The 16,230-nt window shown below is 46.8% G+C and overlaps 1 protein-coding gene across 1 annotated transcript in view; it reads right to left on the bottom strand.

Annotated features, from left to right (window-relative positions):
- The window catches only part of B4GALNT3 (beta-1,4-N-acetyl-galactosaminyltransferase 3), a 67,477-nt gene that overhangs the window by 14,473 nt on the left and 36,774 nt on the right, over positions 1–16,230 (bottom strand). The window contains exons 2-11 of the mRNA XM_062567376.1: positions 13,493–13,596; positions 12,768–12,845; positions 5,820–5,915; positions 5,175–5,265; positions 4,200–4,300; positions 3,758–3,825; positions 3,119–3,197; positions 2,623–2,689; positions 811–954; positions 295–404 (exon numbers count right to left, since the gene is read on the bottom strand). Of these exons, the coding sequence (XP_062423360.1) occupies positions 295–404; positions 811–954; positions 2,623–2,689; positions 3,119–3,197; positions 3,758–3,825; positions 4,200–4,300; positions 5,175–5,265; positions 5,820–5,915; positions 12,768–12,845; positions 13,493–13,596 (938 nt within the window). The remainder of the gene's footprint in view (positions 1–294; positions 405–810; positions 955–2,622; positions 2,690–3,118; positions 3,198–3,757; positions 3,826–4,199; positions 4,301–5,174; positions 5,266–5,819; positions 5,916–12,767; positions 12,846–13,492; positions 13,597–16,230) is intronic.

The following is a 16,230-nucleotide window of genomic DNA, read 5'->3' as shown; positions in this document are numbered from 1 at the left end:
AGCTTTCCCTCCAGACCAGTTTTAAGCCTGTCATGGGCCTTAGTTCACGTGGACTACAGTTTACCCCACAGAGAATAAAATCCTTAGCCACTAAGAGGCTCCATGTGAGGGTATTTGACTCCTTTTGCTTGTTGTTGCCCTCTGATATATACAGGACTACTGCAGACCTAAACAGCAGATGGTCAAATCTGCCCACAAGCTTCAGTTTGGTGGAGAGGGCCATGATTAATCTGGCCTCCTTCCTTCCTCCTTGAGTTTACTTGAGCAAGTATCTGCTCAAGGAATAAGACTTACAAACTGGAGTCCCTGGTAGCGCTGCAGAGGAAATCCGTTCACTAGGTAGCTGGGCTTGTAAGGGCAGTCTGGCAAGGTTCGGCGCAGACGTGACTTACTGAGCAGAGGCACTGAGAAGAAACACATGCGCAAGTGTTACTGAAAAAACCTTACTGCAACTGATGCAACAGCTTAGCTGCTTCTGTGTCTGGTTTCTATTCATCCATTTGAAATACTACCAGATAGAGAAAGCGAACCATCTTGTGCAGTTCATCTGTCTACACTGCTCTTTGCCACTTACACTACAACATTATGCCTGGGGATGTCATGTGAGTGGGTCTCTCAAGGAAGAGAAAACAAGTTTAATCTATGCTTCTTCTCCTACACGACATTGTATGACGCTCCTCTCTTCTGCACAAGGAACAAGAAAAGCTTGGACTTTGATAACATGGCTTAGGAGGACAACTTTTCTCAGCTGTTCTACTGCATGTGCAGTGACAGGCAGTAGCTACCTCTTCATTTTCTTTGCAGTCTTACCTTTATAAAGAGTGTCCCGGGGGTCAGGCTTCAACATGTCGGCTGGGTGTGCCTTGCTGCCTGCGTTGTCAGCAGGTTGGCTTGTGTGACTGGCCAACGTCTGCGGGATATGCCCCACTTCATCCATTTTTAAAAGCGTCTCGTCTAGAAACCAGAGAGAGAAGGGGGAAGAAGGACTAATTCATCCCTCGCTCCTAACGATGCCTTTCCCTAATGTCAGCCCTTTCTAAATGGCATTGCATCCCTGGATCTAACATTGTCATGTTTAAATGGTGCTGATTAGGAGCCTCATTGCAAAGACATTGGGGGATGGAGAGTCTTTGCTTCAGAAACGTGAAAGTACAGAAGCTTCAAGGTGGGAACATGGCTATCACTGAAAGCAAATACAGTGATGAGTGACAAAGGGAAATGACCTGCTGCTTCGAGAGAGGTGTGAGAGCGCACACACTAGTGGTATGCTGCAGAAATCCTCTGGTGGCAGGAATCATTAAGTTTGTCTAGGAGACTAGCGCACCCACAGGGGACTGGAGAGCAACAGTAATGCAGGAGCAAAAGGAAGCTTAAACTAGAGAGTATTTGGTCCTACATCCTCTGCTGCTCTCAGAAGATTTCATGTCTCCATGGATCTTGCTCTGAGATGAGGGGTATTGAATGAACATCCAGAAGGGAAAGACAACATGCTGCCAAGGGCACTGGGGTTACTGTTAGCAACTTCTGGGTACTGAAGAACATGGGACTCCCAGAAGGAATGAGATCAAATGTGATACAGACAAAGCCTGATATGGAAGAGGGAAACACTGTATGGGCAGAATAGCAGCTGGTAGAAGGTGCCAGATAAAGATGAGTCTGGAGCACTATGCCAGCCCTGAAGGGATCTTCTGGGCTGTGAGTCACCCTTCTACAGAGACTTAATCAGAATAAAAGAGCAGAAGGAAAAAGAAAGGGGTCAGAACACCTAACTCAAGGCCTAGTCCTGATCAAGTGGTAGGATTCAGAAAATATAGCAGCAGGTTGATCTCCAAGACAGAGGCTAAGATGACAACTATCTGGATTACATCAGGAAACCTTCCATGGGGAAAAGTATTGGCACGTTAAAAAGCCCAAGGAAATTGGAAGGTGATTGCAGTATGGGAAGGAGGACTATCGGCAGAAGAAAGTGAGGCTGCCAATACTAAGGAAGGAAAGGCAGGATTTCGGTCCTGCCTGATGAATCTGTCACTTGGTGTGATAAGAAGGGCTTACAAAACAGGAGGGACTGGGCTGTTGTGCTTGCAAAATCTAGGAAGGCAGACTCAACAGCAACTTGAAGGGACTTGAGGGTGGCATGGAACAAGGCAACATCCCCTGGTACCACTGGATGCATCCCATTCTGTCCAGCATCTGGTGCAAAATGTCCTGTGGATCCCAGGAGTGCTCCAGTAGCCCTTTCTCCCTGGTTGTGTCCAGTTGCCAGCACACTCCTGCAGTTCACACATTATGGGCTCCATGCTCTGCACAAAGGGCAGGCAACCTCAATCCTATATTACTCTCACAGCTGGAACAGCTTCCTTCACCCTTGCAGATTCTCTTCATAGCCTATCTCTGACTCTGAACAGTCTCACTAACTCTAAATTTCCCTAAAACAACATTCCAATCCTACTTCCAATTCTCTCATGTTTAATAATGAGCCACACCCTTGTCCAGAGGTCTCTTTCCTGAGCTGTCTCCAGGTATTTCTTTTAACAGTTTGTACACATGGAATTTGCCTGGCTGGACTACAATTCATGTGATAATGGGAAAGTGCTCGGGGAAACCTATGGTGAAGATACTTACTAGCATAAAGGGAGAGGTATTGGGAGTCAATGACTTTGAACTTTGCTTCTGGGTCATTCAGTCTCCACTGGAACAGAGAAATAAATTAAAATGAAGTATGAGTTACTTTTTTTTTCTTTAATTGATTTAATTGAGCCTGAGCAAAAGGAGCAGGCACAAGTTGTTTTTTTAACCGGATGAGCTCATAGCTTCCTCTTTCTCCTTACTATGATCGAGCCTACATAGCAGCAAGAGATTGGGAAAGAACTGAGTCTCATCCAAAGCAGGAAAGGACAGAGCACAGCAAGACAGACTAAAGAGAGAGCAGAACTGCAGACACATGGTCCAAACATAGTCAGGATTGTCCCATGCAGAGGTATGTAAGGGCTCAGGAAAGCGCTAGACACATCTCATGCAAAGAGGAGCTAGGGCCTGGGAAGGGAGGGAAATCATTACAAACTTCATTCCCAAGCTCTGAGACGACATATATACAGCATGGTTATTTGCATAGACTTACTGCTACTTCCACATGATCTGTTCCTTTGTCATCTTGCTTGTGCAGCACCTCAAAATAGTACCTGCCTGAAGCTGACAACCTGTGAAGAAAAATGTGTCTGTCACTAAGAGCATTAAGGAACATTTCTTAGCTTGTCAGCAGACAACGGGTGTGGGTGCTCCACACCCACTAAGCACAACCTAATTCCCAGGGTGGGCAGGGTTCGGACTGCCAAGAAAATTCAGATGCTGATGGCTGCATGGATAGCTTCTCCTGCGCACCTAGAATGCTTCAGACTCTTCTTGGTTAATTCTGAATAACTCCATTTTAGTCTTGCCTGCTGGGCTTTTGGCCTCTGAGAAACCTGGCCAGTTCCAAGACAGAAAACTCTGGATACAGTTCCTAGAGAGGAGTTTGGATTTGCTAATGGTTGCTTCCTCAAGGGAAGAACATTCAGTGTTGCATTCAGCAGCAAATTCAGAAGGCAGCTGGCATGGGTATGGGTGCATCACTTTCACTTCAGTGATACCCCAAAATAACCTCTTTCTCTATATTTCTAACTTCAAGCCTTCAGAACAGGTCTGCGTCTGCTTTCCTTCTCTTTCTGACTTTTTAGCCCTGTGCAGAGGTGGCTGGAAGTGAGGAGGTCTGTTCACTCACCTCACCATCTTTGACCTCTGGCTGTGAAACTTCCCGAACTCCCCTGGTGCTGTCCACTCCTTCCCTGTCTGTGAAGAGATAGCAAATGCTTTAGTTAAGATTCATTTCTTCCCTGGTTACTGTGCAGCTAGGAATGGGGCAAAGAAGAGGGAAACTTAAGCCATTCCTCTCAGTAAACTCTCTGTAAGATCCACAAGCTGAGGATAGATTTAAGTCCCTTAATCATGAACCTGGGATTCCCAACAGCAGCGCCAGTATGTGACTGGCTTAAGGTACATCATGTCATACCAGGCCTGCATCTGTGGTGGTGGTGCCTGTAGTTGGGCTGGTAAAGAGGCTTGATAATTCTAGCCAGCTGAGGAAGTACATAAGATAAGAGAGTTTCCATCCCCAGAGAAACATTAAAGCCTTAATGGAAGAAGCCATGCAGCATGCACTGTACCTTGCCTACACTGGCCAGCAGCTGGAGACCAGAGATCTTTTCATCTGGACTCAGCCAGAATTCAGCATTGTCATCCGCAGCAATGGCAAACTGAAACTCCCCTGTTAAGAAATTGAGGGAGTAAGTAGGGCTGTGGGGTAGGTGTCTATTGCACAGAATGGATTCAGATCCTCTGTTACTGTCAACCTTTTTCCTGGTGCAATCATACCCGTCTTTTGGATATTAGCCCCCTTCCTCTGATCCTGTCTGAACTCCCTAACTACTGTGATTTAAAACCAAACATTACAAATGCAACTGGTTCACTGTCCCTTCTGCATTGGCTTCATCTGAAATTTAACCTAGAGAGCTAAGAAGTCCATGCAGAGTCTCCCTCGTTCCAGTTTTTTCTTCCAGAGCAAATGTTTTGCATGAGAAGCTGTGTATCCAGGAATATATATGTGGAACCATGAAGGGCGATAGAGGTGTTTGGGTCTCGCTGCTCTGGCCGGTGTTACAGGGATGACAGTCAAGGGCCAGAGGATCAGCAGCACATGGGTGTGAGTATTAGTGGGCTGCTTTGGGCAAAAGCATGTACTGGGTGATACAGATGTCATATGGCATTCATGCACTTGGGGAGCTGAAGGAAAATAAATGATGTCATGTGCAGTCTCGTGCATGCAAGAAAGAGAGGAAATGCTTAGGCTCTGCTCTTGCCCATGTACATGTCATGAGGCTGTGCATTCAGGACAGCATTGATTTTTATCTATTCAAATCTGTTTTATTCTGTGCTATTCCTTTTCACCCTACAATAAAGGCAGATGTGTTTCATCCATGCCAACACAACAGCCAGTTACCAATAGCTAGCAGGGCCGCCTACGTGAGAGGCCTCATGCTTGGCTTGCCTGGGTGAGAGTGTTATTCTTCAGTATCAAGAAGGGAGGGAGAAGCAGATGGGAAGACACATAAGAGGCAGCACAGCAGTCTCAGAGCCCTCACCATCAGCAAAAGGATGTAGGTAGCCAAATATTCGGAGACCGTAGTTGGTCCATTTTGGGGACACAGCTAGTTTCTTTAGTGTAGTTCGTGCCTGAAGTGGAAAAAGGAAAAAATAATTAGATGTGGAACTAGAGGGGAGAGAAAGGGGCAGGGAGGGAGGGACAAAAAAATGGAACATGTGGGTGGAAGGAAGTATATGCTCTAGGAGGAGGATGAGGGGATGGTGTGATGAGGGCAATGGGAAAGAGCAGGGGAGATGGGAGGAAAAATTGGAGGTAGTGCTGCACTGACAAGGGAGGGGAAAACTGCATGGGGGATCTTGGAGGGATGTTGGGAATGGGACATTATCTTTGCTAGCCACTTAGAGGGAGAGCACCTAATAAAGGTCTCCTTCACCCAGTGTCTGAGGCCTGGCAGGCCAGCAGGACTAAAATGAGCCTCCTCTCCACAGCAGAAGAGATGGCTCATCTGAACCCTTGTAATAGCTTCCTGAGGGCACTGTTTCCCCAGGACCAGGAGGAAAGAGGAGGTGTGGTGATGGAGAGGGATGGGGACAGGATGTGAAGGGAGCAGGGGTGAGCCAGCCAGGAAATGGTGCAGGGAGGAAAGGGAACTGTGGAGAAGGGATATCTGGATCTTACTTACATGGGGGTAGAGGGGGAAGTGGAGGTTTTTCCTGAGCTGCTCAGTGGAGCTGCCGCACCAGTCCTCAAACACATGCAGGTTGGCCTGGCCCTGGAACTGGAGGGTGTAAAAGCAAAGCAGCATGAATTGCTGCATTCCTCCCCCGCATCTCTCCCCTCTCCTGTCATTCTCTGGTGCCCAGCACCAAACAGATGGTGAGAGAGAAGGAAGATCCCACTGCCATGAGGGTCTGGGTCTACATGAGACAAGGGACCTTGTGTCTAATCCACTGAGGGTTTGGAGTTGGGGCGGGTGACAGTCTGAAGAAAACTAGGTAACTGTGACAGTGCTGGGGAGAGTTCAGTTAAATAGCTGGGATTCTTAGAAAACCTTTCTGGTGAACAAATCACTTCATTTTGCTCCACCAAGGAGATGTTTAACCAGAAAACTGTTCTCTGAGGCCATGGTCTGGGACACCTTGTGGCATGGCAACAGTCCCCTACAATCTAGCTTGGAGGGGGTAAGGTTTGATATCATCCAAGAAGGCATTTTGAGCTCCCCCATCATTTCAAGGCTACTTTACTGACCAAAGGAGAGAAAGGGACATCCTATGGAAGGGAGTTGGTAGATCACCTTTTTGAAGCCTATCCACATGGTGCAACTGAGAGAGTATGGTGGGGAAAAAGAAAATGATCTGGGAAATGCAGGCTCAGCAGGTTGAGGAGCAGCAGCACAGGCAGTTCAGTGTATGGTGTCACCTCAGCACGTCTGTAGAGACACAGAAATGCTGAAGAGAGTGGGGGGTTCTCTCCCAAAGTCAGATGGTAGAGGAGGCTGTGCAGAGAGTAACGATGACTGTCCCAATTGCCCAGCCGGCTCTGCAGGGAGAGGCTTTCTGTGCCTAGCAGAGACATGGAGTCTTGGAGTACAGCTTTGCTGGGCAACTGTGTTAGCTGCTGAGGACTTACAGATAAACGCTGCTCAAGGAATAGACTTTCTTCTCTTTTTGTCATATGCTATTCAGAAAGCAAGAGTTGGTCTGCCTCTCAGGAAAACCCAAGCTCTCTGCATGCAACCAGTGGAGCTAGACACTGAAACTGTCTTCACAGAACCAGCTTCCAAAAGTGGTGAACAAATAAGCCAGGCACTTCAGAAGCTACCTTAGACGGGGAAATGCTGAAGAAAGGAATAGATTGCCTTGGGACTGGGGAGGTTTGCCATGGCTGTCATGCCTATATAACGAACTATGGGGCCTGGCTGAAGCTGTGTGAGCAGGGCTCCGGAAAGAGTTGGGACAGCACCCAAATGTCTACAGGTGGCAGCAAATTCTCAGTTTTTGCTGGGGAGTCTCTCCAGCAGGTTTGCAACAGCACTCTAACCCCTCAGTGCACTTCTGGCAGAGGAACCATTTGCATGAGTTATTTTTCCCTGGATAACAGGTTGGGGCTTTGTTCTGTAATACACTGTGGCTTGAGGGAAGGACACGGAGCAGATTTGGCCTGGTACCAGCTTATGCAGTAATACTGCTTGTGAGCTGTGGGCTTTAGTCATGCACGTGAAAACCATCACTGTGTGCCAGGCAAAACACAATTACAACCACTGCTGTTCTTGCGTGGGCTCTCCTCAGCCCTCCCTCGCTACAGTCTGCACTGCAGGCAGGGGCTCCACTGTTTGTATGGATGTCCATGTTGTCCCCCACTATCCTCTTCTTTCCTCCTCTGTTGACAGCCCTTCACCCAGATTCTCCCCACCAGGGAAGAGGAAAGGAAGCAAAACAAAATGGATATAAATCTCCAAACTGATGCTGCACAAAATTAGAGGGGAATTACACAGAAGGTTCAGGGCAATAGATCTAGCCAAGAGAAACTTGGGACACTGCAGGGAACTAAGATATGAATAAATCACTGTAATGGTGACAAATGAGGAACTGTAACGTAATTACTGGGCAAATCCATTCACCTTGGCCAAATCCAGATTCACACTGAGGGGTCTTAAACCACTTTTCTAAGCCAAATAAAGTTGTAACAATTGCTATTTCTCATGCAATGTGAACAGAAAAGTTAGGCTTCCACAGCTAGTCATTGCCAGAAACTGAGTCTTCTGGCTGTCAGTTTCTGCTACCCACAAGCAATGCTATTTTTCTTGGAGATTTGTTTGCCTGTGGCAGATAGCAGGCTCACATCTGTATCAAACATAGCACAACACTCCTACGCTGTGGAGAGGCTGGCACTACAGTCACATCATGGCAGAGAAAGACCCAGAGGATGCTCCCAAGGCTCAAGATTACAAAGAAGCTCTTCCTATGCTCACAACAGTGAGAACTAATTAGCTGGTAAATAACAAACATTTCTTGCATGTGGTTTTGGGTCTTTTCTAAAGCAACAGATTTTCTTCTGAGCTATGGCAGCCCAGGTTACTTTCTGCTTCTTCTAAAGCAGGGGGAGAAGAATGTTATCCAAAGACATGTGCTGGCAGCCAAAGTGCTGCTCTGGAAGTGAAAACTGAGCTAGGCTTTAATTTTAGGGCCCAAGCGTCATCGGCGCAGCAGCTGTTTTGAAACTCTATCACCTCCCACTCAATTTATAGCTCCCCACTGCTGGGAGCTGAGAAATTCCTGTGCTTGCTATTTGCGCCCCCCCTGGAACATATAGGAAAAGTCTCCTGCTTGGGGCTTTTGTTGCTGATTGCAGCAATGGATGCGTGGCACCATCATTCCCAGTTCAGGCACAGAGCTCCTGAGAAAGGTCAATGGACTGTGTAAAAAGTACCTACTGAGTTTCACTTCCCAGCGTGGAACTACTTGGTCCTGATTTTCAAAAGTGCTGAAAATTAGAACCTAGTAAGTAACAAGTTAAGTTCTCCTTTCTCCCCTTAAAAACATCTGCTTTGGAAATTTAGGATAGACTTATCTGGCCAGACCTACGAAGAGGAATCAAGTGGCTGGCCTTAAATAGGAGCTGGTATTATTGCAGTCTCTGCCTTCCTATTAAAGGGCTCCTTTTGCCCCTCAGGTTACTCCCTTACCAACCCTACCACCCGATTTTTCATTTCTGCCCTGTTGAAGTAGCACAAAAAAATACTAGAAAAACCCAGTTGGATTCAAAAGGGCCACAGGTTATGTCCCAGGAGCACTGTCAGGAAAGGTGGCGCAGCGTGAGTACGCGCGGGAGCACTTGCACAGGTGACAGAAAGAGCAGTTCTTCCCAAAGCCAATTGAGCCAGCCAATATCCTCCTGAACATAATGTCATAGGCATGAAGCAAAAAAAATGACAGCACTGTGCGAAGGCAAAACTAGCTAAAACTTAACAAGTACGGGGAGGTGAGAGCTGCGACAGGTCCCTGCCTCAGTGCGGACTCAGCAGGGTCTGTGGCTTTGGGATTGCAGTTGGGTTCTTATCCCAGCTGCTGACTTCTCCCGTTGAATGTACTGAATTAACAACGGTATGAATCCCTCAGCCTGTTTTAAGAGACTTTGGTATTTCCACTTGCTTCAGGCAAGGAATTTTAGGTTATCGGCCTCTCCTAAGAAAATAGAAATGTATAGGAAAATGAGGCTTTTCCTAGTCTGGACACTAGCACGAAAAAATCACCCAATACGGTGACACCGCAATCCAAATGGTTCCTCTGGATCAAGGAGTCCCACGGAAGAAAGGTGAAGCAGCACTTGAGGCTGGTGCCATGGCAAGCAGCACAGTGGAAGGGCTGCAGTCCTGGTGACACGACCCGCTGGATTGTAACCGGAGCAGGGTGGAATAGAGAGGTCTTTCCTAATTTAATTTTGGGCAGCCTTGGCATCTCAGAGGCAAATCAGCTGCACACAACCCAAGGAATGTGCAGCACTGAGGAAGATAAACTCATCACAGAGGAGTCTGAGCCAGCGAAGAATGGTGACATTGTGCTGCAAACTGGAAACTCCTTAAGCTGAGTTTACAAGACCCTTCTGTTTCTGCACAGCAGTCGTGGCCCCTCCTCTTGCCTTCACCAGCTTCCCTGACTGGGTGACACACAGCAGTGAGCAGCTGGACTTTGCTCCAGCGTCTCCTGCGCCAAGCACTTGTGAGTATCCATCAAGACAAGTTAGCAACATAGACCCCCTGTCCCTTGGAGCCTTGACACCCGATGTGGGTGAGTGGGCAAGAAGGGACCTGGGCAGGGAGACAAGGAGCAGAAAGAGCTTTATCTTTCAACCCAGTAAGGAAAGGATGCTCCCTTTTAGGGAAGGTTTGGGATGTGTCTGTGGTGACAATGACATCCAGGATCAACACTCTGGTTTAGTGCAGCACCTACTCAGGTGCTGCTTGCAAGGGGATGCGCTCCTCAAGATAGGGCTAGCCACATCCCAGTCTTATTTTAGGATAGTAGAGAGGACTTCTTTTACTTTTCCAATAGAAGTCCTGAGACTGAGTATACGAAGAGTTGAGTTTTTAAATTTGTCCAGTGCTGCCCTAACCTTTCTCCCCTTCGAGCTGAACAGAGGCTTTTGCAGAGGTAAATGAGAAAAATCAGACCGACCTGGAATATTTCTGAAAATTCCCCCTATCCTTATACAGCACAACATAGTCACATTCACCATGCCACAGTGATGATTTTTCCTGGTGATAGCCAAGCACCTTCCTGAATTAATGAAACAAAATGTCTGACATCTCTCCAGTTTGAGGATGCAGAGGGTGACTGTGTGAACTAGAAGGCCTAATATCTGGAAGGGCTGGTGCGGGTAGATATTACGTCCATTCACAACTTGAAGAACCCAGAAATGAGGCTGAATCCTGCTTTCCCCCAAATGGAGAGTTTGGGATTTTTAGGGATACCCCATATGCACATTTTCCCACAGCATTTTCTGAGATGGAAGATTTATACCACCAATTTCACCTCCTTAAACTGAAAGAGGAAAATTGAGACCTGTCCTTCTTTGGCCATGCTAGCTGCAGGCTCACCCCGCAATCCTGTTAAGTTATTCATGTTCGTCAGGAGTATACCTCCTTGTTCAAACAAAGCCCAGCTTTATGACCTGTGGGGGACAAACTGCCTCCCCTCACCACAGGAATCAGACTGCAATTAAATTCTTACAGACGCTGCAGGAAGGGGACAATGGGATCATAGATCCTGGGTAATTAATTTGAGCAGAAAAAACTTAATCCTCAGGTTAGAAGAAATTTCAGCAGGTTGTTAAGAGGACAGCAAGCAGCTCCATGCAAAGCTGTGCCCTTGGATCCATCTCCTCGATGGACCTTGTATATCCACTACCACGCTCAGGGTCACTCTGCTGACCCTCTGGGTACAGACACAGTGCCACATCAAGGGCAGGATATTTTGCCTTAAAGAGACAAATAGAAAACTAGTGAAGGAGGTAAGAGCTTCACTTGAACTGTGATCTGAAGGAGGAGTTCTGCCACTTAGCAGAGCTCTCCTGCCCTACAAGGAGCAGCGCAGGACAAGGCACAAGGTACATGTCACCTTTTTAAACATGGGCCCATGTTCAGGGCCAGCTGCACAGCCCACGCCAGGTCCCGCTTCCTTCCCTTTGCTCAGCACAGTGCACGTCTCTGCTTGCTGCCCTCTTGGCAGTGCTATACCAGCACAGTAGGCACTTGCTCTGTGGCCTGCCCGGCACCACATCACACAGGAGCACAAAGACACCCTACCACCAGAGCAGAGGGCTTGCCAGATCGGCCCTGCGCTGCATACACAACTTCTCCCAAACCACAGAGTGTATCCCACCAGCTATATTTCTAACTCAGGTAAAGGCTCTTGAAACACCAGAGCTGGCAGATTTCAAGACTAAAATGCTTTTTAGAAATCACCAAGGTAGTTCAGAGACAATGGGAAAAGCCTTAGACAAGCCAAGGAAATACCACACAGAGCCCAAAACACTCAGTGCCGTGGGACAGAAGAGTAGTAAATACACTGTGTCATCCTGCACATAGCAGCAGCCTTGACTGTGACTTCCCACTGGCTCCTGGCCAGCAGCTGCTTGTCTGAGAGGCAGCCCTGCCTGCACGCTGTCTGCAAGGCCCTGCAGCTGGAGGAGGCTGTCAGGCTCAAGCTGGGACCAGCAATTCTGAGAGCTGATGCATCAGAGCAGATTAATGGTCCATCCAGTCTGGTTTTGTGCACTGGACAGTAACTGGTGCTGGCTGCTTCCTGGAATGCTTTAGCTCGCACAAAGGGGAGCAGCACTGCCCAAAAGGATGGCTGAGGGGAGTTGCTTTCCATTTGCCAGCCAGTGACCGTCTCATATCCTCAACACTGGGACCAAAGCTTGCTCTCTTGTTAGGGCAACCGAAAAGCCTTTCTCGTTTGTGCAGGTCCCTAATCACCTCGAGGAATTTAGTGAGCTGACCCCATTAGCCAAATGCCCCCTGGCTGGTGTTCCTCACATTATTAGCAGGCTGCATTGCTCCCTTATCTGAAGAGGAATAGTGAGATAAGGGGACAGCGGAGGAGGGAAGAATAAATGAAGCATGAAGAAAACAAAGGGAGCATTTGCCCCAGTTTTCAAGGGTCATCAGAGGAGGTCTCTACTCATTAGAAGTGCCACTGAAGTGAAGAAACCTCTGTGTACAATGTACAAGGGTTGAATAACAAGCAAATGTCAGAGCAATAGCATAGCACAACACTTTTACATCCCACAGCACATATTTGCTTGTTGAATTCTTGGTCCAACACATTTCCAGCCTGAATAAACTTCACCTCTAAGGGTTAGTGGCCTGGCTGCTCTCTGGAAATTGTGAGTGGATGCTTGGTGCCTTGCCAGCTGGAGAAGAAACATAAATATCAGGAACCTGCGCATTCCTGTCTTCCTAGGTGATTACTTAGGTCTGAAAGCATCATTAAGCTGGGATGGGATGTTAGGGAATGGATTCTAGGGAAGTAAATGAATTTCCAGGCAGAGGTCCACCCTTCTTATCTCACCACGCAGGTCTCTAATTACAACTCCCTCATATGAAATGTTCAAGAAAGGTACCAACCTCTGGTATCCATGGTACAGGGTTGTTCACAGATGCATAACTTGATTTATTCCTCCCACCTCTTTGCTGCTCTTCATTCTGAAACACAAGTAAAGGAAAGTCAAAGTAACCTGATAAATGACTGGACACTGACGCTACATAAGAGGGCACAAATGCAGTTACAAGAACAAGTGAGAAAACAGCAAGTTCCCAGACCCTTTTCAAAGGAGAGGCCAGCCATCCCAGATATAGTATGGGAGAAATGCTCCCTGCCTTTGTGTCAACAAATTTCCATGATGACACACCAAGAGGAAAGGACAACAGCACTTTATAAGTTTGCCAGCATGGAGCTAAAAATTAGATTATTCTGCAATTTCTTGTCTATCCTCATTTTAAAAGGTCCAAAAGATGCAGCTCTTCCAACACTTCCTTCAGGTAGCAGTGCTGAGATGTACTTCACTAGAAAGCTACAAACTTTCTCCTGACCTTTTATTTCTGCCTCCATCTTGCTACCGTCCTGTGCTACGCAGCCAGCTTCAGACCACCACTATGGCTGATTGCATCTAACACAGCTTCATCGACTACAGTGGAGTTATTGTACATTCACATTGCTGTGACCCAGGTCAGAATTTGTGCTGTGGCATGCTCTCTTTTTGTGTGAAGAGAGAGCTGTCTCCTGGGGCCCCAACATCAGAAAGGGAGGTTTTCCCTTTCAAACATTCAGAAGACATCCCAAGTCTCCTCACCTGGTGTCCCAGTTTCTGAAGATAGTAATACTGGAGGCTTGGGTCCCCCGCTGGGACATTCCTGTCTGCCAGAGCCTTAGCCAGTTCTCTCCAGCTCTCATATCCTGCACAGAGGAAACAGAAAGAGATGTCAGAGTACATGCTAAAAAAAGAAGCCACAGCAGTTACCAGAATAATTTGGTCCTGTGAGAGGCTGAGAGACCTCAATGCTCTGGAATTGCCTAGTAGAGACTAGGAGCTGTTTACTTTATTTGCAGTGGGCAGACTGACACAGATAGAGAAAAAGAAAAGGCCTTTACCTTCCTAAAAAATACTCCAAAAAACAAACAAATAAAAAAACTTCCTTTGCTTTTATTAGTTTGTTATATTATAGATTCATCATAAAGTGCATTTCAAAGATGCTACTGGTTACACTAAAGACAATTTTTTAACTAATAATATGGAGGAGAAAAGCTTAAGATAATAGCCAAATTCCTAATTTGTCTAACCATTGAAAGAATGTTATTCTGAATATGCACTTATTTGCAAAATAAAAGCTTTCAGTATTCCTTTCTTGAGGGAAATACTGAATGACTGCAAAGACAGCGCCTGATGGGACACTGAGCTGAAACAGCTAAACTATTAGCAATAACGTAGTTAAGGACATCAGTATTTAAGTGAAGACAGCTTCCAGGTTCAAATGCAGCTTCCTTTCCCACCCTGTTCCTACCCAACCCGCTCTGTTCAGGAGCTATTCTGAGTTTCTTGTTGCAACTCCCTTGGCCAACTTGGATTTATGAGGGACAGAGACAAGCAGGCACAATATAGCCTTGTAGCTCTCAGTAACATTGTCCACCTCGCTAGTGAGACAGAGCCTAGTAAACAATGTGGTTTTCAGGTCTGCTAAACACACTGGCAGTGAGTCAACAACTACCCAACCTGACAGCAGTTCAGTGCCATGCCCACATCATATGACAGCTTGCTTAACTGTGAAGAGCTCAAGTACCAAAATGTCCTCAAGCCCTTGCTTCTCCCAGGCTGGTGGTGGGCCTGCTAGGTATCTTTGTACCAGCGACTGAAGTTGAGCTCTTTGCATATTTTCTTTAAGAATGGAAATTTAGGTGCCAGGGATGATGGCAAATCTGTGGGAAACATTTTCATGCCCAGAACTCTGCAAGGCCCACAGGAGTTTGTCACCTCAGTATATAAAGGGAAACATCCCACCAGCTTCCAGCTTCCCTCTTCACACAGGAACTGGCATGTCTGAATCTTGAGACAGCTGATCTGAGCCCTCTGCACTGCTCTTGTGGCAACAAGGAACAGGGACATGCTCCGAGAAGGCAGCAGAGCCCACGGCTGAGGAAACATCCACTCGTGGAGCTGGCATATCCATCTTTACCCTGCCCCATCCCAACCCTGCAGCACGGGAAAGGCATTTCAGCTAAAGTGGAAGCATGCTCCATCAACTGCCTTTATCAGCTGCGTGACTTAGATCAGCTCCAAAGCATTGCTGAGCTACACTGAGGCCAAGGCAAACCCAAAACAACCCCAAGAACTAGAAGCCACAAATGGCCTCTTGAAAGATTCCTCTCCCCGGCTGTGCTGAGCTCTGGGCCCCATTGCGCCTACAGACAGAGTTGTGAAACTGTGTGTGGCTCGGTCCCAAATCTGGGTGCTGTGGACTGCAAAGATTAACGAAAAGAAAGTGCAAGAAATACAATGAAAAAGTAAAAGTAAATAGTCACAGATAAGGGTCAGAGGTGTCCTGCTCCCCCTGTGGCCAGTGGCTGTTTAGATGAGTGGTTTTGATTCAGATCCTATTAAATGCTCTTCAGTGATGAATTTCTGATCTACGTCATCCCACCTCCAGATTCTGATCTGAAGCTGTGGGTTTAGTCTATGACTAAAAATATCAACACCAATATTGAACTCGTGCAGAAGATTTTTTTTTACTCACTCCAGGTGAGTAATCTACTGATTAACACAGCCTAAGCAAGGATCACGCCTGAGGGATTAAATGTTATAGGAAAGAAGAAGAGATTCCTGTATCTCCCTATAAAATAACATGTAGTTGGCGAATTCCCACCTCACTGAGGACAATGAGGCATGGACTACTGTTTCTTATCATCCTGCAGCTGGATATACAGTCTGCTTTGCAATGGGGCTGGAATAGTCCTTTGGGTTCATCTGAAATTCAGTGCTACTTTGAGGGCTCATCTTATCAGTGGTTAAAGGCAGCAAACTTTTTTACAGAGGAGAGAGCAAGAGGAGGAGGCCTGGCTAGACTAGAGAGGGAGTAAATAAAGCAGGAATACAAAAATTAACTTATGGGATGGTATCCATGAAGACGATGATGTTATTTCAACCGTCAGTTCCTTCCCTGAAATTCACTGAGGGAAAAGGACTCCAAGAAAACTAATTTTTGTGCAGAGGTGAGAGACTATTTGTTTTTGTTCTTAAACTCAGAACTTCAGTTCAGACAACTTCCTTTGAAATAAACTCGCAATGAAATTCCAAGAATTGGTCTCTGCTGAAAAGGGACGTTGGCCAGCGCAGACTGCAGGTCTGGTCCACCGTGGCGATTCCTGGGCTCGCCTGTGTTTAAGTTTCTAAGCACAACTGGCATGCAGCCCACTGCATAGCAAATACAGAAGCCTGGCTGGATGCAAATGCCAATTGCTGACATTTTGCTGACCCTTGGAAAAGAGAAGAAAGGAGTGTAATTGTCTGCATTGTACAAATATTTACCTAATGCTTTT

Source organism: Rhea pennata, chromosome 1 (genome assembly GCF_028389875.1).
Source record: "Rhea pennata isolate bPtePen1 chromosome 1, bPtePen1.pri, whole genome shotgun sequence".
NCBI classification, from domain to species: domain Eukaryota; kingdom Metazoa; phylum Chordata; class Aves; order Rheiformes; family Rheidae; genus Rhea; species Rhea pennata.
This window is presented reverse-complemented; position numbering and strand designations above follow the sequence as displayed.